The sequence below is a fragment of the Haliaeetus albicilla genome, chromosome 12, assembly GCF_947461875.1.
Source record: "Haliaeetus albicilla chromosome 12, bHalAlb1.1, whole genome shotgun sequence".
Classification (NCBI taxonomy): domain Eukaryota; kingdom Metazoa; phylum Chordata; class Aves; order Accipitriformes; family Accipitridae; genus Haliaeetus; species Haliaeetus albicilla.
Genome location: NC_091494.1, coordinates 8,779,548 through 8,803,441, shown reverse-complemented (window position 1 = coordinate 8,803,441; position 23,894 = coordinate 8,779,548). Strand labels below are relative to the sequence as shown.

Sequence of the window (23,894 nt, the reverse complement as noted above, 5' to 3'; positions counted from 1 at the left end):
TGTTCTATCGAAAACATGAACCAGTTGCTACCCTTGGGTACATACTTAATCTCCTCCTTTGGGGGAAGCTTGGGATGTCTACTTTATCAGATTGAGGGAAAATAAGGTATTTTATTATTCAAATCTAAACAAATAAGAACTGCCCTGAGCTTACGGAGCCACCATTACTGATTTTTCCACGAATATTTACCTCTCAGTTTTTCCCCAACACTACCATTCCAAGAGCTTTCCTTAAGCAGTGTTGCAGAACGGGAATAGATATCTGTAGCATGAGGCAATAAAAGCTGAAGGTGTTTGTGAAGCAGTGCCACACTGCTGGAATTCTGGAAGGAAACAAACATACCTAAGAATAATTCTGTAAATGTATTTAAGGGGTTAATTATTTAAATCAGTTTAGCTTTCAAATATTCAGAAGATTTTCAACAGGGACCTTACAACATTCTGGTGTTTATGCATATTGAATTAATTCCCCCCCCCCAAATGATAAAAATAAGGGCACACACCTCACTAACACTGTTGATGTGGCAATAAGCCAGCAATTGTTTCTGCAGTGAACATAAAAGCTCATGAAGATGAGCAGGTTGGCTGTTTTCCGATGATGATGTACCCAGTAAAAATTTATCACTGTTTTTTTCCAGTTCTCCAAAGGCTTGGTCCTATTAAGACAAAAAGCGGGGGAAAAAAAGAACAATTAATTCTGCCTTCAAATGCTATAATACTTTACTATAATCTTACAAAGAAGCTTTTTTTACTTCTACCATGTGCACCTGTAATTATCGAAGAAATCAGATAATGCCAAGTGGATTATGGGATAACCAAACTTGAAATTACAATCATTTAGAATATCACAGTAGTGATTGTGATAGCTGTCAGGCGAACTTTTCTATTCCAAAAAAGGGTATTTTCTGATGCAGAAATATTTTTTGTTCAACTCACCATGGATAACTGGATGAAAGAACTTATTCCCCACCCTGCCCCCAAATCACAGTATGTTAAAATAAGTAATAACCGTTTAGAATTTATTGTGGGCTGATAGGTTTCAGATTAGAATCCTTCCTTGCATTATCTAGGATGGCAACAAAAGGAGCAGAAGGTAGATGGCTGCTTGACTTCATTCTGAAATCTACTGAAAAAACTGAGTTAGTTTCAAGTAGAAAATTCAAAGCAGATAGCTCAATCTAAATGTCTGGTGGAGGTCTAGAGAAAAAGAATAAAAAACTAGCAACCCTCACCATCAGGAGCTAGGGATACTATGCCAGACAAGTAAAAATCTCCAATTTCTTTTCACTGTTATATTTAACTGGCTAGTTAAATAAAAAGGGCCAGTCAGTTACTTGCTCTTACACTCCCCTAAACTTTCTAAGAACAACAATCTGTTTGACACACTATTATGTATAATAAGATAGCTGACCTGTACTTGCTGCACTATTATAAGGTAGTTACCCTAACAAAGTTAATTAAACAGATTCACGTTTCTGGTGTCTGCCTATCTTTCTCTGGTGGCTGAGATTATACTGACAAAAAGGGTTCCATACAATCTACTTGATGGATTACATTCTATCTTCCAAAAATTTTTGAAGCCAAAGTAAGAGCAATGAAATACTTTAGTCTGATATGAAACCATCTACATTTACATAAGCCAAGTTAAACAACAAATACCACTATAACAGTATCAGAACCATAATGTTAGAAATTATTTAACTGATTTTAGTCCACTTCAGGACAAATAAATATGGCACTACTACTTTATCTAAACAAAAAGAGCACCATTTTCTGAAAGTGGGGAAAAACTTTTAACCCTTCCAAGTATTCAAAATTCATTACCATTTTAAAAAAATAATAAATACAAGGCCTATACATACTGTATAAAATCCCAAATTTCTTAGAAGAGTCTTCATTAGGATTTCAGCTAGATGAGTATCCGGATGACTACTCTGGACAGCATATGTTTGATCAGAGAGATTTCCATAGCTGATACATAATGAGGAAGTTTCTGTGGCATCAGATGGTGAGCTATAGCCAAGCAGGGAAGCTACATGGGTGTGATCCTGCAAGCTTGTCAGAATAATATCCAATTGCATTCTCTAAAGAAAAATGTTTAGACACAATAAACTTTCTTTGTTAATGAAGACAAAATAATGAGCCAAGAAGAAAAAAACATCAGGCATAGTTATGCAGTAAAAATATTCTAGTAAGATATGAAAATAAGCTGGAGGACTTTAAAAAACAAAAAACAAAAAACAGTGTTTTCCTGCAGATTTGTTATATTAGAGAACAGATAAATATACCAAATTAAATGACCATACCTAGTAAAGATCTGAGATTAAGAGAGAGATATTACACACTGGACCAAAAGCTTTCTTCAGTTTGTTCTAGTTATCTTAATGGGGGGGGAGGGGGGCAATTATTCTAATCTATACATAGGAAAAAGGAAAATGGTAAAAAGCAGGAGAAGCATACATTAGACCAAGGGAGGTGGCAGGTGCAGATAACAACCTTCAATTTCAGTATTGTTCCCCACTATTGCTGGTTATGAATCCTGAAAAATCAAAACTTGTTCTACCCTAGTAATTTTGGGTGTTTTAGTTTGTACCAGTACTAATCTTCAGAAATCTTTAGAAGATTACATCAGAAGATTCCTCTTCATAGTTTCAGTATCAGAGTAAACCAGTCTATTCCACAGTGTATGAAATAAAGGATTTGACCAGGATCCTATGTGTACAGAACTGAATAACAGTTTCTCTCATTTTTTAATCTGAGACTACTGCTGAAGCTTCGGTTCCTACTGCCCTCAAGAACAGAAACAGATGTTCTTTGCATTTCTTTCCTTCCACTTTTAAGATGCTGGGCAAGTCTCCTAACCTGCATTAATACCTGATCTTTACATTCAAGAAAGAAAAAGAAAAAAAGTAACATCCCAGTCATCTTTGCAAAGTAGGGTGAAATCCATGTAGGAAAAGCATTATATAAGTATTCTTAATAGAAATTAGTTAATTTTCTGTTACCAAGACTTGCTAAATCAGGCTAGTATTCAAAAATAACTAATCTTTAAACTTGTCTAGATACTCTAACACAGCAATTCCTAACCTTTCTGTAGTCAACCTTCACTTGAGAAAACATGTAGTGCTCCCTACCTCATTAGATTCTGATTTAGCCAGGCTACCTACAGATTTTGTAAAGTTGGGCTTTGCACTGCATCTCACCAATAACTTGCTTGCACTTTGCAAATGAGGTTCTCCTCACTGTTCAAAATGTTCTAGCAAAAGAAAAAAAAAAAAAAAAACACACCAAAAAACCACACCACAATTGCTTTCAAAGACAGACCTTACCTGTCCTTTTGATAAGCTTTCCCATCTATCAGGACCCTGGGGTAAAAGAGAATGTAGCAATTCCATTCTCTCTCGCAATGGAGGAAGTAGCATAGTTGCTCCTACTGAGAGAGTCTCAATTACAACCTAAAATTAGAGTAGCAGAAAGAACTTTCAGTCGCAGGGGGCAAAGCACCAACTCAACTGTATCTTTAAAAAATACATCAAACACGATATCAAAACATCCACTTAATTTCATTTAACATCAGAATTCTATCACACAATAGCATATTAATCTTTTATTCTGTGATGCAAAGATAGGTGGTACATTGAAGGAGTGAAACGAGACCAACATACTGTCAAAACAATAAAAAATTCTTTGTAAATTTCCCATAAGAGTGCCATCTTAGGAGAAGTTACTCAAGTAAGCTAGTTACTCAATCCACAACATTAACATTTTCAGCTCATTATTACAAGCAATAACAACTAAAATGTTACAAAATAAAAGCAGCTTTTTTAAATTCTTATGCAAACATTCGCCTCTGCTTTCAGATCATAAAACAGCGATGGTGATTAAATTTTTTAACTTTAATGAGTAAAACAGGTAAGAATCATGTTCATCAGAGTGCCAATTTCAGAAAGTCAGACAAATCTCTAATTACACGGTCAAAGAAAGAAAGAAAAGAGAGTAGTAGAATTTGCACATGTGAACAGAAGAAACATTACTTACTTCCTGGATTTCATCAGGGACAGAAGAGTCCATCAGTCTAAACAACAAATTTCGAAGAGGACCAGCTTGCCGGCCAAGAATGCTAGTAGCTACACCTCCAGCCAGTGCAAGTGCAAGATGATTAGAAAGCAGCTTCAAACACAATTTAAGAAAATTGTGATGTTCCCTGTAAAAAGAAATACATCCCTGTTAATCTCTTCTATTATTAGCCTTGCTCCCTTACACTTATTTGTGCACTAAGCTTTTAACTCTCATTTGATTTTGCTTAACAGAAAGATAAGTAAATTACAACTGGGACTTCAAAGAAACTCCTCTGAAAACCTACTGCCAACCTGCTTAAAAGAACAAAAAACAAACCTAGAAGAGAGAAAAGTGCCTTTGTGGACAATGGTTCCAAGAGGCATTCAGTTTAGAAAAGTATTCCCATGAATTAGGAGGCAAAATCATTCCAAAATACACAAATAGGCAGACAAATATATTCCTCAAAAAGGAAAAAAACCCCACCTTTTAAGAAGTAATAAATGTAATCCTCTCTCAGGAGATTTAGGAGTACAATTGGATTAAAAATGAGAAGTCAGGATATTAATTTCTAGTCTTCTTAAAAAAGAAAACTTTTGAAAAACTTTGTAGCAAGGAAAAAAAGATTCATAAGGATCTTTGATATTTATAGTGGTTTTTTGCAAACGTCAGTGAGGAAACATTCATGCTTACGTATTTTATAGCAATACATTAAAAACATCACCTTTCGTGAAAAGACTCAAATCTGGAAGCTGTAATAACGATTACTAATGATTTCTCAAGAGGCTGTTTCAGTCAGCACGGAACTATCAAGATAAGCTTAGTTTTGTTGCATTTCATTTTCTGGAGCACCTTCCAGAAAAGACAAATTTGTGGAAATGCAGAAAGGCTCCCCAAATCCAAAGCAAGGAAAATGCTTCTTGCCCATATATTTCAAACCTAAGTGACATTTCATGTCTATGAATCTCACATTTGTAAAACTGCACTTTCTAAAATAATGGAATATCTTATCTTTAAAAAAAACCAAAGAAACAAACAAAACCCCAAACCACCACATGGAACTGATCATGAAATATCCCAAACTGTCCACCACTAACCTCTGTCTGTATCAGAAGCAAACTGCTGTAACTGTAATACTATGCCTCATTACAAAGTTCCACAGCCAATCAGTTCCTGAAAAAATTGAACTGCCTTTCTCCATTTTGTAACAGTTACACTACTTGACATAACCTGAACAACAGAGTCATACATAACCTTTAAAAAAGTCTTTCATGCATTCTGAACAATTTCTAGTTCTCCAGAGGTGATCAGAGACCTTGAGCTGCAAGAAGAAAATAGCCCACCCCCCCATGCTAAAAACACTTGTAGAAAAATATCCTAATTCCTTAGATAGAAACAGGGTTTTATCAGAGCATTGATCCCAACTCAAAACACAATGGCAACTATACACCTCCCAGTCTGAGCATCATACATGTGTTAGTCAATAACTGAATGTATGGATTGATGGATTATCACTTGAAGAGGTTTTTTTTTGCCTAAGATTATCTGTAGATTAGAGCCAGTAAGCATCCACTCAAACAGGTTATAGGAAGAAAAACTGGCAAAGCAGAAATAATGTACAGAAATAGTAAACGCATTTCAACTATATAGAAAAATGTGTTTTAAAGGATAACTAAAAGAAAACATTTCATTCGGTGTATAATTAAAATCAATTCCACACAAAAGATCCTGCTACATTTGAGGCACTGAAAAGCTCCTGTGTTATACAAACAAACAAATGGCACCTGAATGAGCAAATAAAACAGACTTGTGCTTGTTAAAGAAAAGACTAACCAGGACTAAGCCATGCACCACTGCTGTAAAGAAAAAAAAATTTTTTATAAATCTATAACATGCATATGACGTATATACCTTGATGAAGGAAAAGGAAGAGGGGGAATTTCACTGTTAATTTTGTCACAGTAGTGCTCAAGAAAAGAACGAAGATGCGAAAAGGTACTTTCTTCAAGGTCTACACAATAGGGTCTGTGCCACGCCACAACTTGCCTGGAATCAAACATCAAAGCAAGTTAACTACTGAAAATATTCTAACTGCTTTAATAAATTAACAGTTTGAGCAGGTTGTGTATGCGCTTGACCAAACCAATTTTTTTCTTAGAACAAACTAGTATGATTGAGGCAGACTAACTTCCTGATCCCTGAAGGTATTTTCTGCTCTCTTTTCTGTAAAGTTCTTTACAAATCACTCTTCATTTATGAACAAAAACACCTACAATGCCATAAATATAAAGCCATACATGTTTAATCTGATTCTTGCAAAAGCTGACCAGTATTCACAAAGCCGTTTTTAGTACAAATGCCAGATTATAAAGACACTTTGATACAATGCAGGGAGAATTCAAAAGGAGTAGTACCACTCAGTACTGTTTTGAGTCTCACTATTTTCTTAATCGATTTTTATAAGATTGCTCTCTTTAAAACAGGGCATTTGAAATTCTTCCTGAATTATCTTCCAAATATTAAGTTTTTCTATTCCTTTGTTTTAGTCCATGTATAAATCTGATGCTTACTGCTTCATTTCAATCACTTGCTCATGTCTTTGGTGTAACAAAGTATTATTTCAATTATTGTATATTAATAACCAAACTATTTATTTAAGTACTTTTTTTTAGTTTAGGTTAACATGTAACCACCCAGAAATTTGTAAAGATGTTTAAATCCACATCAGTAATTTGTCTAAACATCCCCATTTCCCAAAGTCTTCTGCTTAGTCTACTCATTATTACACTAAAGGAAACTGCCTAAGCCATAAAAAATCCTGTCAGAAGCACAAAATAAAAAATACTGAGTTGTTTCTCCTCCTACTGCCTAACTTGTTGATTTTTAGTAAACAGAGGTAAATTTTTGTCTAACAGCAGGCAAGAAATCTTCATATACAAAGAAATTTGTATATAACGTCCAAATCCTTGGTGCTGCTATATTTTCACTTGTAAATTTAAAAAGAAGAAAAGAAATTTAAATTTAAAAAGAGGAAGAGAAGAGGAGAAAAGAGAAGAAGAGAGAGAGGAAGAGAACGAGAAGAAGAGAGACGAAGAGAGAAGAAAAGACTTTCCAGTCCAAAACATTACAAGCAGAATACTTGAAACGCATTACATGGTTAACACTTTCAGGAAAGAGTTAAATGTATCCCAAAGTGGACTTGTATGAAAAAAAAATTTATACCAATGTCCCCCAATGTCATTGTTACCTGTCCCTTGGAAGAGCTGTCCAGGCAAGGCTATGGGACGTTCCTGCTGAAATCTGTTGAATTGCAACTCCATCTAAACCACTTACTTTCTTCGGTTTAGTAATGGGACCAGTAGAGTTTCCCTGACCACACTGTCCCATTGAATTGTTACCCCAAGCATAAACTTCATTATCTATAAAGTAGAAGACAAAACCTGAGATACAATTGCTTTTGATTAAGAGGGGGATTATGTATTTCTACACCTTATTCTTTTTACCGTGAGAAAGTGCCAAACAGTGACTGTCACCAATCGAAATATCAACTATTCTTGTAGCAGCCAGTTCTTCAATAAGCTTGGGTCTGAGAGCAGTTGCCTCTGAAGAGCCACAGCCAAGGCATGCACCGCAGCCCCATGCATAAACCTAGAGCAAACAAACCACAAAATAGTAGCATGTCAAATTTGTATTACTGGTGACCAAGAACAAACAAAATACCAGATAACCACTTGCACAATAATTGCAACTATGCTTTCAACATGTACAGTATTTTCAAGACTCTAATGTACATTTCGCATCATCTGCACTTCTTCCCCCAACTACTCAGATCACTGGCCACAGAGCACATCAATGGGGAGGCTGTTCTAAGAAAAGAAACAGCTGCAGTAAACTTCAACATGCCTAATCCATACTTTTAAAACCCATTGCCTTTGAATCACAGTGGGGTGCAGGTGGGGGTCAGTTAGGTTACATGTGTAGAAATGCTTATTGTATTACATGTACATACATCATGCCAGTAAGGAGTCTTATTTACCAGCTAAACATTTCACTCCAAGCTCTCGTGAGATTTTTCAGATTAGAAATAAAATTTTCAGTTAACACCTATATTCTAAAATACACATACATTTAAAAAAAATTATTAAAACACTTAACCACCTGAGTTGGTTAATGCATTAAGAATTACAAGCATTTCACTGCTTTTTGCTTCCAGAACCCACTTTGCTTCCTGAATCCAATTTGATTTTGCATTGGTTACATTTATTAACCTAAAAATAACTCATTTTCTGTGGCTAAACAAGACTCTTGAAAAGTAGTCTAAACTACTTTTAGACTCTTGAAAAGAGTCTAAAAAGACTCTTTTACAGGATTCTTCAGCACATTTTTAATTACTCTAGTGCATTAGGACCTCAGTATTTTAGTTAATCTCTAATCAAGAACTTTACTGATATTTAAGTACTAGTTGAATATTTTCTCAACAGTCAAATAACAAATGCTGAAATAATGAACCCACACCATCTTCACCAACTCTCACCATTTGAGTGAAAACTTGTTTTTGCCTACCTGCCCTGTTGATGTCAAGGCAAGTGAAGACTGGCTCCCAGCACAAACTTTTCGAATAAACATTCCTTGCAAGGCTTCTATAACTTTAGGTTTATACACTCTGTTTGTATCACCATGACCAAGTTTGCCTGCAAAAGGAGGGAACACAAGTGGAAGGTATTTTCAATACATAAACTATGACAACTAGAAGTACCCAAAACCAACTCTTTTTGGATTTCCAAAAGTGTCAGAGTATATATTCAAAATTAAAACATGTTACAATTTTTATAAAACCTATTCTCTTTCAATTGCAGTAATACAGACTTCAAGAAATACATATTTATTATAGTGTATTTAAAAATTGAAATATTAATTCCATATATCTACACTATTTATTGCCTGCTGTTTAATTACTAAAGCCTTCCAAAGCACTAAACCTTTTCACATTCAGCAAAATAAGATTATTTTACAAAGTGACTTGAAAAAAACCCCATCTTTTCTGCATTTTTTTCTAACAGCTGTGTGCATTTGTGTAACCATTAATATTTTTATTCCCTTATTCCTCCTTTAAGTTTCTCCTGAAAGCAGCTATTTCTCTCCACAACTTCACCATTTTCAATCAATGACCTCAAAAACAAGGACTGTCACTAGACCATGTCAGTGTGCTGACAGAAAAACATTCCTCAAAAGGAAGGCAAAGAAACAAAATCAAATGTGAAATATATTACAAAACCTGGTAATTTTTACAAATGTTATGCTTTGATTCATTTTGCTTTAGCTTTCATACAACACTGTAGTAGCGTATCATTAATATCCAAAAGCCAAATTCCTACCCAGTTCTATTAACCACCAATTTGATTATGAGATTTCTGTAGTCTGCATTTTCCTCTCTTCTCACACTAGGCTAGGAAGCAATAATACAGCAATTTTAATCTGACTTTTAAATTTTATCTAGCAGCATAACAAAATTTAGCTAAATATGGTAATAACAGAAAATGAATGATTCTGTGTTTGACAAAGCGTCTACTGGCAATGAAGGTCAGAAGCCCTTCATTTCTGAGATGGGACGTGTTTCTTCAAGAGGCAGTTTAAATGCAACAGTTTCTAGTATGTGAATACAGTTATTACCATATCAAGTGAGTGAGTTTATTTTAAAGTTATCAGCATAGCATTTTTTCCAGAATTGCTTATGCATTCATTGAGCTTTCTGCTCTGTGAAACACCTCTTCCTTCTGATATCCTTTCTTAAAGTCTATATTCTTGCAGTTAAACTTAAAATATTGTATTCAGGTTTTACTAAAATCCTTTACTTGAACAGCTACCAAATGACAAAACCCCTCCCCCCCCAACTTCAAGAGTACTGAGGCTACGAGGTAGATGGAATAAGATGAAAATTACTACCATAATGTTAGTTTTACCTACCATTGTCTCCTCCTCCAAATGACCATACTGTTCTCCCATCTTTGGACAGAGCTATTGTGTGTGAACTGCCACAGGAAACCTCTCCTACGTTGCTAATATCTTTTACTAAAGTTGGAATGTTGCGGCTGTTGCTGTCACCATGACCTAAGGAAAAAAAAATTTTTCTTTTTGTGAAGACTTAAGTTCTATTTATGGTTTGTAATTTCAGTAAGATTTTGCAAACCCCATATACATTGTAATCATCACATAATATAATTTCTGCCCGCTTTTTGGAAAGATTTGTAGTAAGGTTTGGAAGAGATCTGTAGTAAGGTTAACAAACATATCATTTTTATAAGATGTACTCCATCCATAACACTTGTTCATACCTTACTGCCAACTAAATCATAGGACTATTTTCTACCTAGTTTAAAAGAAATAAAAAGAATTACTAGCACAATTGCCTTTAATACTAGTTAATTAGGTAGCTACACTTCCTAATACTGGGCAGCAGGTAGCCTGAACAGCATGAGGAAACTAAAACGAGAGCATACTCTTACTACTGTCAATACAAGCATATATACTGCACAGACAAATAAACCCAACAAACTAGCTAGTTTTAGACAGTCGCAATTCTAACTGGTCCTTTCTGCAGAAGCCCAATACATTACAGTATCACCTACTTCACAATAAGTATGACTTACATGTCTAAAACTACAGAAATGCTGCAGATATGGAAGAAAAATGGGGAAGAGAGGGGAAAGAATACTACATGATATCCATAACTGATTAAATGTGAACAAGTTACTATGACCTAACTAAATGCTATTTTTTAGCTGCACACTGGAACTCACCATTGCACACTCCAAGCTCCCCAAAGCACATAAAAACCCCACATGAACCTAAAACTCAATGAGAACATTTCCACAATTCAGCCCAAAATTGTAGGTTAAACCTCTAACCCAGTGTTCTTAACAGCAGGGGTAGACTCAGCACTTCCACTGATTACCTTGAAAAACTGTGAAACACCGTTCTCCTCTTCTGCCCCTGTCAGGTACTTGCTTTCACCCCTCTACTTGGCAATCATGACATTCAAAGCAAAGACAGCAGAAAGGAACTAAAGCCCAACTTGAAGCAATTTTCTATGCAAAAGCTGTTGGTTCAACTGAACCTGCTTGAGAAGGGTGGTTTTATACTAGGCATACCAGCTGTACAGCAAAGATGATGAAATATACAAGTGAAATTTAAGCATAATACTGTGGCTTTCGTTTCAGTTAAATGAAACTTTTTGGACATATTAAGATAAAAGGACATCAACCCATTCTGGCAAACAATGTCAAGTATCCTTATTAGTATCACATTAGAATCAGACCCTTGATATTATTAGCCAGTTATTCATGACTGTTCAAAGAACCATCCTACCGTCACTAGATTACGTTTATGTAGAATTCCAGTTTAAAATGTCTACTGTTTACATTTAAGTGACAGTGGCAATCAAATATAGTCTTATGAATGAACAAAGGCAACTATTCCTGAAAAAAAAATTTAAAAAAATAGAATCTTTGTAATATTAACTGCATTAGAATCTTTTAAGTGTCTCTGCACTGGTTTTAATACAGTCAGTCACCTATATACACACACCTCTACACATGTATTTAGAGGAGACAATAAGAGAACAAGGAAAATACGCATATAGTACCATTACCAGACACAGGAATTCTTTCAAAAGCATCTCATGAAATTTTAAAGTTACCTAATCTTCCAAAGTCTCCTTCTCCCCATGTATATAGCTCTCCATCTTCTGTAACAGCAGCACTATGTCTGTATCCAGCTGATACACAAACAACAACCTACATTACATGCAAAAATAAAAATCAAGCTTTTACACAAAATGAACAGGAAGTTTGAAAGCTTATGAAAGTCAAGTTTCAGAGGCATTCTATGTAAACTGACTTGTTCACTTGTGTGGAGCAAGTACACACATAAATTAAGCTTTGCAATCTTTTCTATTCAGTATTTGATAAAGCAGAAATCGGTACACAAAGAGACAAGTTTATATATAAACTCGTCATAATTTATTTATCAAGCAAATTTAACATAATGATATCCTAGTCTTACAGCAGCAAAATGAAGCATCAGTAGATGTTTAAAACACTGGCCAAAACATAGACAGATAGGGAAGAGAAGGCCTTTAGGACAATACAAAGCCACTTATCAAATGAAGTCACTGAAGAGTTGTATAGGAGAAGTCCTAATGTTACAGCTAACAAAAGCAACCATCTCCTGGAATGTCACTGCAGTTCAGCAAAAGCATATGAGCAAGTTTTACTATTAAGACTATGAGAAGGTTTACTGACAATGCCATTGCCTAAATCACATGCCTAAAGGCAATCATAAATTTTAGTGCTTTGCTGAAAGCAAAAGCAGCTTCTAAGAGAAGTTTAGAAAAAACACAGAACTTTTCTTAAGATTTTCTGTATTTCAAATTTTACACGTCACAACTGAACAGAACAAAAATAGGTGTTCTACTACAGAAAACATACCTTTCCTTGCAGAGGACCCTGAATAAGTTTGGGATATTTCTGAGTTGAACTATTTCCATGTCCCAATTTTCCATAGTCACCATCACCCCAACTGAAGACTTCCCCTTCTGTTGTAAATGCTAAAGTGTGACCATCAGATCCTTTTGAAGATGACACTTTTTTAATAGACCTATGAGGCTCAAAAGTCAGTTTTTTCAATGTGGACTGATTATTGGAATCACCCAGTCCTAGTCTCCCATAGCTGCCTTTACCACAGGCTCTAACAGAACCATCCGTAGAGATAACAAATGTACAATACTGTCCAGCTTCAATCTATAAATAAAAAGGTTATGACAATAAAAAAGAAAGATTAGATAAATGTAAAATTCACATATAGGTCTAGAAGTCTGTATTTTTAAAAACAGAATGTCAGGTTTCTTTACATAACCCTTTCATATAACATAATATAAACTTTAAGGAGAATTTGCACTTCAGCAAGCAGTACAATTCAAATTCCTGGAAAACACTTTATGAGTAAATCCATTTTCTTGAGGTAAAGGATGTAAATAGCAATTGATCTATTATTTGCATCTCTCCTACAGACTACAGAACTCAGGCTGCCTTCAGATCTCCAAGACTCATGGATGGAAATGGACAGTCTTTGAAGGTATCTTAATTTTTTTAAGATTAAAAAGACAAAATAGCAGCTTGATAAAGCACTGTAGGTTTTGCTTAGTTTTAACCAGCACCAAGAGGTAACATTACAGAAATACGCCAAATGCTAAAAATCCACTACCATTTGAGACTATGCATTTTAATTACATAAACACCAAAGAAATAAGACTAAAAGGTTTTTAAGAAAGAACTTGCCTCTATTGGAAAGTCGGCACGCAGCTGAAGAATGACCTAATAGCAAACCAACTAACCCTGGAATAATTTCCTATAGGATTCTTAGCACACCATAAGTGCAAAGCAGGTTCAAATCTGAGGCATAAAGGCACTGCATGTCCACATCACAATATGGCACAAAGCAGGTGGTAGGCTGCACAGTGACAGCCCTATTTACTGTGAATTAACTTCTTCATACAGACAAATCCTACAAAGATCATCAATGAAGGTTAAAGAAAAAATTCTTTAACCCAGTGGGAAATCACATAAATAGGTTGTATGGGTGTATACCATACTATTTAAAGAGTAATCCATTCACTCAGATCACTCATTCCACTCTTGTGTATTAGTGTTTTGTTTAAACAAAGTTTTTTGAATGCATAAATTTGCTTTATGATGCCTGGTCCTGCAGTCCATTGACACATAAAATATATCAGTGATGTCAATAGAAACAATTCCACAAAATGTACCTTAATTGTCCAGTAACCAAAAAAATGCTTTTACTTAAGTCAACACTGCAAAGCCAATATAGTAACAGAAAAGCAAACTGTTATATTCTGTGTCACGCATCAACAGAAGTGCTCAGTTGCAACTGCAGAATCTGTGACTGAGAGCAGAAAGAGCATACTGTATATTGATTTTCAGAAAGATAATTAAGGTTGCTGTGCCAGCAGTTAGCCTGGTTTGGACTTTTAAACTAGGCAACCTTGGTGTGAAAACCACCAGTGGAACAGAAGATTAAGCAGTTAAGATAACTTTTAAACAACTGTAAAAAAAATAAATAACTACAGGCAAGTAAATTCGTCTCTGTAAATGCATTTCATCCAAGTTAGATAATTCAATTGTTCTTGTTATATCAATATCAATCTCTGTATATCATTAAAAATGAAAAAGAATGTTTTTTCCAGGAATCAATAAAAGTAGTGAGATACTTTCAGTAAAACAACTTCTGTGATTACTTCTGAGCATCTGCTTCATTACAACTTAACACTTCAGAAATAAAGTACTATTTTCCAATTTCATACTGTAACTATGAAGCTGTTAAATGTTACATAAATTACCACTATAAATGTCACTCACTGTCTGTGCATCAGAAAAACTTGGAGCAAGTTTGGGTTGAAGTATTTTCTCTTGAGTTCCTTCTACCAGTTGATGACTGCTGTTGCTACCCCAAACATAAACTTCACAGGTCTCGGAAACAATGGGAGCATCACCCGTTTGAATGCTGTCAGGACTGGCACATGTTCTTGAATAGTCTGATGCCATTCGACAAACCTATTAAAATGAGAGATTTATTACACAGTAGCATTTTCATTTCTTTCCAAATAGTCACAATGTTTAATGCAACTTCAATTTCCCTTCAATATGATTCTCTGCCTGAAACACAAATCATCCATCACCGTATCATTAGCTTGCCCAAATTACGTTGTTTCTCTACATCTTCATTTTTCACCTTTTTTTGCCTTCCTCTTCTACTTCAGAGTAACTCAGCAGAGACTGGACCATACCCACATGCACACACCAATCAGATGTGTGAGGGGGAAGGAAACTACAGCTACCTTAAACTCAAGGTTCATTTCAAGACATACCTCTTCAAATAAACACAGAGCTGCCTCGTAAAGAGAACATAAGCCGTCAGACGTTCTAGTTGGCTCTCTCCATTGACTTCGATCAGCAGATGATCCCTACAATTTTTAAATGTTATTATGAGAAAAATACTTCCATACAGCAACAGTGCACCTGTACAAAATACATTAGGGATTTGTTCTTACAGTTAAGCAAAATTGAAAGCTATTTCTATAAGCATATGTAAACTACCTTTCTCCCCGAGCTGTGGTATCTGCATACACTTCAGGATAACAAAAATGTAATAAGTGCTAAACATTCTTATTTATTCATTTTTGTGAAAATATCTGGGTCTAGAGTTAATTTCTCCTAACACTGTTTTGTTCTGAAATGCATCTAATTTGTGTCGAGTTTAATGTGATTATTTTTTAAAAATGTCTAATCATAATTATTTTTGTGTTTACGTATCTCCCATATTTTGGTCTCTAATTTTACATCTAGTCCAAAACCAACAACCAATAAAGCTGCCTATCAGGACATTCAATCCAATTCAGATCCTGCCACTGCCATGCTCTTCTCATGGTCCCCATGCTTTAAATTTTTTAGTTTTTAAAATTCATGTTTTTTAGAAAGCATTACAAGCCTGAGAGAAAACAATGCTCACCTCAGGGAAAAAGTCATTCCCTGTTTCCGTCTCAGCCTATGAGGCAGAAGCTTGCCACGGCTTCTGACTGCATATTGTGATACCATTTCATACCTTTAAAAAGAATATTCATCTAGGACCAGAAGTAAGCACTCAATATACAAAGCAGTGTGCCATACTTCCAAACAATGTAGCTCATTTTCTTATTGTATTAATTTCTGAGCAGTAGCAAAAATGCTAAACATCTCAAATCTTACTGATTCTCCAAAGAGGTATAAGCAGACGTCCAGGTTAACTGGAGAGTAGGAACGTCCAACATTAGTAACTTTGAACAGGCAACAAGGCATACTGCAAAACTTTGAATTCTAAGCAAATTCAGCATAGCAAGCCTTAAAAACAGTTCCATAATTTCTAACTTTCTTGCTATGAACTTAAATGTAAAGTGCAAGTGGATCAAGTACATCTTTGATTCTTTCTCTGAAGTTAGAGCATAATGCCAAAAGTGACAACACAGGGATTGCTTTGCTGTTTCATCTTACCTATGAGGAAACAGGCGGGCACAGGGAGGGAGAGAAAGAGACAGTGAGTAACAAAGCAAATACTGGGAAAAAAAATTCACACACCCCCTCCCCCTTTTTTAACATACTAAGCAAACTATTGAGCAAACTAGCATTCAGTGTTGAGAGACCATTTAAAGTTAAGAATGCAACTATATTCGCAATGTAGAAAAAACAAAACTGGTATACCTACCAAAGATCGTCGCATCTGTGTTAATATACTCATAAAGCAATCAAAGCTGATCATCCCTTCTGGACTTTGCAGCAACTTGGTTTTCTCCATAGAGTTTACTACAGCTGAAGCACCTAAAGCCATCTCTATCCATTCAAGAAGGTATCGTAAGGAACCTCGTTGGGCAGCCAAGCCAAGAAGCAATTCAGAAGCTAATCTCCGACCTAAAGTGTCTGCCCCAGAGTTTGGAATTGTTACTCCTTTAAGAAATGTTGTTACTTGTGATAAACAGTCCAACCCCATTGGTGGAATCTTGCTTTCATTTGCTAAAGATAAAGGTGGTAAAGAGCTCACAACTTCTATTGCAGTATGGATAACATCATTGCAAAGACTGAGGCCAGGTCCTGACACCGGCATCATCCAACTTTGTCTTAGCAGTGCAAATAACAAGCTTAACCCAGTCCGAACTCCCATTTCTATAAGTGCATCTGTACTTGACCTAGGACGTTCACTGACGGAATGCACATCTGTTGATCCAGAACTGCTTTCTGGTGAATGCTGCTGTTGTTTCACCTTACCCTTATCATGGTATTTATTAGAAAGTGCATAGAAGACACGCTGCAACACAAGAAGACGTTTTCGAAGCGCTCCAGCAAATGGAGAATCTGAGCATACCATCTTCGCCAGTGCCAGCTGGCTGCTAAGAAGGGCATCCAAGTAGTGGTCCTGTTCATCACTAGATAAAGATTCCCGCTCAAAATCTGGTAACTGAGGTCCTTTGAGGCACAGAACCTGCTGGGGCAATGGCACTACTTCTTTATTGCTGACTAACTTAGCGTACAAGATAGAAACTCCTTCCCTTGTTGCAATAGATTCACTGTCTTCTGTGATCCAGGAGCTGTTGAGATGTTCAAGCCATTTCAGCTTCACAGGTGGGACCATAGCTGCCATGTTGGTTTACTCCTTTGCCATTAGTCCTGAAGATTAAAAAAACTGTAAATAGGTGTGCAATATTATCTGCAGAACTTATTACTCACACTAGGACAATTCCTAATAATCCTTTAAGAAAGCAAGTAGCAAAAGATTAATCACCAAGAATTACCAAAGTTCCACCTTTTTACCCATGTAAGTGCTGCAACCTGGAATTCAGATCAAATACTAACAGAATAGTTTAGTAGTATAAAAAAGATGTTTTGCAGATTATTTTTTATCTTCCTTTTAAACAAGTACATACATGCATATGTGCAACTTCCTTAACACGATGTAAGAATTTTAGTGTAAGTCTGCATTTTCTAAATCCATATGCATGAAAATTCACACAAAGCAGATGTAATTCTGCTATGTTTCAAAGAAAATACACTTTTAATATTCTTTAGAATAAATAATATTCCCTTTACAGACAGCAAAACTGAGGACAAAGACTTCAAAAAATGCACAAGATCATACACAACTGTGTACAAGTGAATGGAATACCAGAGTAAACCTCCATTTTACAATAAATGGGAATACTAATTCAGACCATAACTAAGGGCTCAACCTACCAAACTCTAAGTCCTGCCATCACAGGCCACTCTTCCCCCTTTCTAAGCTAGAGATCTCCTTAAAATCCATGTCAATGTTAAATGGAAACCAGGACATATGGCTTCACTGCTAGAGTAGCACATTACGTAGGTCCTATTCATTTAGTGGATAGGCTCTTCAGAGCCAAATTCACATAACAACTACTCCAAGTAAATTTACAGTATCAAAAATTATGTATTACGTTACATTGTATACAGTATGACTTTGAAAGTATTCAAAGCTTTCAGGACAGATATTTAAGGAAGGGATCACTAACAACATGGAGGTAAAGAGAAAACATAATAATGCAACAACATTGGTTTACCAGGAAAGTTCAAATTGATTGTCAAACCAACTTGAAAGCTTACAACATTCTTTCAAATCAAAGACATCAATGAATTTGAGATCTTCTTCTGCTGACAATTTTAGGGAAAAAACCCAACACGTTATGAATCATGACACTTTTACGTGGATTCAAACTCAATGAAACATTATGATTAAATTACTACAAAATTCCTGGGAATCCTACAGTTAAAATGGCAATCCTTGCCACATAACACAAAGCTTTTTTCGGCTAGCACTAGGCCCTGGAATACATCTCTTTTGTGACTTTTGCACTGCCTGAACTCAAGTCAACGTATTTAGCTGAATGGAAAGATCCCTTTTTCTCTTGTTATTCCCTTGAGAGACGCAGTAGGGTCTGACTGAGCTCTACACAGGTGGTCTAAAAACCTCAGTTACAAACTCCATGTGTGAAACCTGAATGCTTTGATATTAAACCACTTGTAAGTTGGCTTAAGTGAAAAGTAGTTTGAAGGTTTACAATTAATAACAGGATTGCATTTTTTGTTCACTGTTTCAAAATTAAAAATCTAAAATAAATCAACAGATGGAAAGATTACACTTAAATTAGAGTATCAGACCGTTTTTGAAATTTAATCTGAGCGCATCAATTTTTAAACCGAACACGGCAACAAGTCCTCTTTGATCACTTTCAGAAGGGAGAATATAGTGTTGGAAAAGCAGATTATTTTCTCTACAAAGTCCTTCTTTCGGGATGACGCACCACAGGCGTATGGCAAATGCACATATGGCCTTGTAGTTCCCCAATGCTCAGTCACTGCAAACCTCTTAACCATACTACTCAAAATGAAAGTGTAAGCCATTTAAAAAAAAAAAAAAAAAAAAATCAATAGAAGGGCATCTTTTATATTCAAGAGCATACGGTATTATTTAGGCAAATGATGCTCTAATAAACTAATTCCAAAATTAACGTGGTATAAGTTTACAGAAGAACTGTGTGTTAGGAAGACAAAATTTGGAGGTAAAACAAGGAAAAAAATCAGGTTACTTTTTAGTTAAGTTTTGAGATCTTCTCTATCTTGAAACCAACAGTGTAATATGGTGATTAATGAGTTGGTAAAACAATGACAACACAAAGTGCAGAGGCACCTGTATCAATGTAGTATGTCATGTGGGAAGAACCATATGTAGGTAAGAAGCAGTAAGATTAATAGCTTGAAAATTAATAGTAAAACATGCAAGCTTACACAATTATGGAATAAAAAGTTTTCCCATAAGTAGTGAATCTATTATTTGCAGATTCAAAAGTTAGAAGAATCTAGTGAATCACAGGATCATGAGTCATCGCAAAAGAAAATCCAATCCTGAGTAGCATTAACAAGCATTTCCAGAATGGTTAGGTAAGTGAAGCATTTTTACACAATTTTATAAAATGATAATCAATTGAATTAGCATCACCTATATCCTGAACTCATTAAAGATTGACACTGGATCATGCAGAGAAAAAGATTATTACTCTGAACTACCCTAACAGAGAATCTAGCCTGAAGGTAAGACTAGCAGTGTGGCTTTTCAGCACAGCAAATCAAAATAAATAAATTCATAATAAAAATGAAATAAAATTAAATCTGGTTTATAAATACAGCAGAGAAAAAAGGGGGGCGAGTGGCAAAATAAGCAAAAGGAGAATATGAGCATAAGAACAAATGCTTATGGGTAAGGATAAGAGGGAAGGCCAACAAGGCAGATATCGTGCTAGGAGTCTGTTACAGACCACCCAGCCAGGTTGAAGAGACACATGAAACATTCTACAAGCGGCTAGCAGTAGTCTTACAGTCACGTGCCGCTGTTCTCGTGGGGCACTTGAACTTTCCAGACATCTGCTGGAAATAAAACACAGCAGAGAGCAAGCTGTCTATGAGGTTCCTGGAGTGTGTGGAAGATAACTTCCTGACACAGCTGGTAGGTGAGCCTACCGGGGAGGAGCCTTGCTGGACCTACCATTTACAAACAGGGAAGGACTGGTGGGAGGTGTGATGGTTGGAGGCCATCTTGGGCTTAGTGACCATGACATGATAGAATTCTCAATTTTTGGTGAGGCAAGGAAGGTGGTCAGCAAAACCACCACTATGGACTTCCAGAGGGCCAACTTTGGCCTTTTCAGGACACTGGTTAAGAGAGTCCCTTGGGAGATGGTCCTGAAGGGCAAAGGGGTCCAGGAGGGATGGACATTCTTCAAGAAGTAAACCTTAATGGCTCAGGACCAGGCTATTCCCATGTGCTGCAAGACAAACCGTCGAGGAAGACAACTGACCTGGCTAACGGGGAGCTTTTGCTAGGACTCAAGAAAAAAAGGAGAGTTTACCATCCTTGGAAGAAAGGGCAGGCAACTCAGGAAGAATACAGGAATCTTGTTAGGTCATGCAGAGAGGAAATCAGAAAGGCAAAAGCTCAGCTAGAACTAAATCTGGCCACTATTGTAAGGGACAACAAAAAATGTTTTTACAAATACATTAACAATAAGAAGAGAGCCAAGGAAAATATCTATCCTTTATGGGATACAGAGGGAAACATTGCCACCAGAGATGAGGGAAAGGCTGAGGTACTTAATGCCTTCTTTGCTTCAGTCTTTAATAGTGAGACCAGTTATCCTCAGGGTACTCAGTCCCCTGAGCTGGAAGACAGGGACAGAGAGGAGAATATACCCCCCCATAATCCAGGAGGAAATAGTGACCTACTACGTCAATCAGGACACTCACAAGTCTATGGGACCAGATGGGATCCATCCAAGAGTACTGAGGGAGCTGGCAGAGGAGCTTAACAAGACACTCTCCATCATTTATCAGCAATCCTGGTCAACAGGGGAGGTCCCAGATGACTGGAGGCTTGCCAATGTGATGCCCATTTACAAGAATGGTCAGAGGAAAGATCCGAGGAACTACAGGCCTGTCAGCCTGACCTCGGTACCGGGGAAGATTATGGGAACAGTTGGTTCCTCCTGAGTGCGCTCACATGGCATGTGCAGGACAACCAGGTGATCAGGCCCTATCAGCATGGGTCCATGAAAGGCAGGTCCTGCTTGACCAACCTGATCTCCTTCTATGACCAGGTGACCCGCCTAGTGGATGAGGGAAAGGCTGTGGATGTTTTCTACCTGGACTTCAGCAAGGCCTTTGACACTGTCTCTCATGGCATACTCCTTGAAAAGCTGGCGGCTCATGGCTTAGATAAGTGTACTCTTCGCTGGGTAAAAAACTGGCTGGATGGAGGGTCCCAGAGGGTTGTGGTGAATGGAGTTAAATCCAGTTGGTGGTTGGTCACAAGTGGTGTTCCCCAGGGCTCACTGTTGGGGCCAGTTCTGTTCAATATCTTTATCAACGATTTGGACGAGGGGATTGAGTGCACCCTCAGTAAGTTTGCAGATGACACCAAGCTGGGAGGGAACGCTGACCTGCCTGAGGGTAAGGAGGCTCTACAGAGGGATCTGGACAGGCTGGATTGATGGGCCGAGGCCAACTGTATGAGGTTCAACAAGGCCAAGTGCCGGGTCCTGCACTTCGGTCACAGCAACCCCATGCAGCGCTACAGGCTTGGGGAAGAGGGGCTGGAAAGCTGCCCGGCAAAAAAAGACCTGGAGGTGTTGGTTGACAGCCACCTGAATATGAGCCAGCAGTGTGCCCAGGTGGCCAGGAAGGCCAACGGCATCCTGGCCTGCATCAGAAATAGTGTGGCCAGCAGGAGCAGGGAGGTGATTGTTCCCCTGTACTCAGCACTGGTGAGGCCGCACCTCGAGTACTGTGTTCAGTTTTGGGCCCCTCACTATGGGAAAGACACTGAGGTGCTGGAGCGTGTCCAGAGAAGGGCAACCAAGTTGGTGAGGGGCCGGGAGCACAAGTCTTACGAAGAGCGGCTGAGGGAACTGGGGCTATTTAGTCTAGAAAAGAGGAGGCTGAGGGGAGAACCTTATTGCTCTCTACAACTACCTGAAAGGAGGTGGGTGCTGGTCTCTTCCGTCAGGTGGCTGGAGATAGGATGAGAGGAAATGGCCTCAAGTTGTGGCAAGGGAGATTTAGATTGGATATTAGGAAAAATTTCTTTACTGAAAGGGTTGTCAGGCATTGGAACAGGGAAGTGGTGGAGTAACCATCCCTGGAGGTATTCAAAAAGCACGTAGACAAGGCGCTTCAGCACATGGTTTAGTGGGCATGGTTGACGGTTGGACTCGATAATCTTGAAGGTCTTTTCCAACCTAAATGATCCTATGATAAATGGGTATGAAACAATCACAAATGAATTCAAACTGAAAAACTCAGAAGTTTGTTCCCAGTTAAATTCTGCAATGAGTTTCTAATGGAAATAGCAAACACTTTTGAAATGGAGTACAATAAATTCTGATATACAACACAGACCACTTTCCTAGTCTCATGTTGTCATTCTAATAGGAAAACATTTATTGCAGGCTAACAAAAAGATCTTCCCTGAAGAGATTTCTATCACAAAAATAAATCCTAAGTAATCTGCAGCACAAACACAAAGTGACGTTTGTTCCAATTTTGCAATACTTAGAGCCATAAAGTAAATTCACTGGTTTTTAAATGTATTTAGAAAGTGCCTAGCGCTGTCTTAGTGACTGCTCTCTCACAGACAGATGAGGATGTATGGAGGAATACTGTTCCATATGAATGCAGCAACGCATGGCATTTCTTCTTTGTCATGATAGACATCTCACCGTAATTCACTTCTTCCCAGTACTATAGAATCATACTTTAATGTTAGTAACCACAGTTTTAGTTTACCTTGTTATTATTTTAAAAGTACACATGAACAGCATTTATTTAACAGACAAGGTAGTTCAAGATTTAGATCTGAAGAACTAAAAAGTTGCAGAATTGATAAGCGTATCTCAGCATTATGATGATATATGTCTGCATTGAATTATACAGTGTATGACCCTGCCCTCATGTTCTGGTATTTTATAAGGATAAAGGAGTTTAACTTAATGGGGTAGCTTTTCTGAAAAAAAATGTAAACTGCTGAACAGTCCACATCTCTCCTGTAACAACAAGAAATTCCATCAACCAAAGAACAAGGAAATACAAATGACAGCACTCTCCCAAGACTAAAGCTATGACTAGAAGTCCTATACTATACATGTTGTTTAAAGCTTAGAAATGGAAGATGTTAGTATTCTTCAAAAAATTATTCTAACCAAAACCATTAATGTATGCCGCTGGTACCCAAAGGCAAGCTGCTGCAGAGACCAGTGTTTGGATGGTCTAGAAGTGTTGGCCTATGTGAGACTAAGCTGAGATACAAGCAAAGGTTGTATTAGGATAGCTTCTCAGAAGGGCTTATTAGTTCAAGCACAGCACCCTGTTGATACAGTCATAGTGTTTTACTGGATCCAAGCTAGTTCACATATCTTGCTGCAGCACGTGTCATAAAACTGTTCAGTCTATTTCTTCTTGTTTTTAACTTTCATCTTGCAATTTCAGGCTGTTCTGTTGACACTTAAGACCAAAAAAAAGAATGCAAATGGTTTTGGAATAACTAACTTTTGGGATATTCAGCTACTTAAAAATGAAGTGAGGGCTTCATTGCCAGATCCTATTCATAGTTCTGGATCAGAACCCTGGCATGAGTAGGAGGAATCTATAAAAGAGCACAAATGCAATGTACATTGA

The 23,894-nt window shown here is 37.1% G+C and overlaps 1 protein-coding gene across 6 annotated transcripts in view; it reads right to left on the bottom strand.

Moving 5' to 3' along the window:
- HERC1 (HECT and RLD domain containing E3 ubiquitin protein ligase family member 1) overlaps positions 1-23,894 on the bottom strand; it is a 110,546-nt gene that overhangs the window by 70,689 nt on the left and 15,963 nt on the right. For all 6 annotated transcript variants that reach the window (XM_069797948.1, XM_069797953.1, XM_069797950.1 and 3 more), the window contains exons 2-16: positions 16,369-17,324; positions 14,999-15,094; positions 14,490-14,684; positions 12,543-12,854; positions 11,753-11,849; positions 10,021-10,164; positions 8,620-8,747; positions 7,560-7,704; positions 7,304-7,475; positions 5,968-6,102; positions 4,039-4,204; positions 3,330-3,455; positions 1,863-2,084; positions 504-656; positions 191-323 (exon numbers count right to left, since the gene is read on the bottom strand). In XM_069797948.1, the coding sequence (XP_069654049.1) occupies positions 191-323; positions 504-656; positions 1,863-2,084; positions 3,330-3,455; positions 4,039-4,204; positions 5,968-6,102; positions 7,304-7,475; positions 7,560-7,704; positions 8,620-8,747; positions 10,021-10,164; positions 11,753-11,849; positions 12,543-12,854; positions 14,490-14,684; positions 14,999-15,094; positions 16,369-17,298 (3,154 nt within the window). In that variant the 5' untranslated portion in view covers positions 17,299-17,324. The remainder of the gene's footprint in view (positions 1-190; positions 324-503; positions 657-1,862; positions 2,085-3,329; positions 3,456-4,038; positions 4,205-5,967; positions 6,103-7,303; positions 7,476-7,559; positions 7,705-8,619; positions 8,748-10,020; positions 10,165-11,752; positions 11,850-12,542; positions 12,855-14,489; positions 14,685-14,998; positions 15,095-16,368; positions 17,325-23,894) is intronic.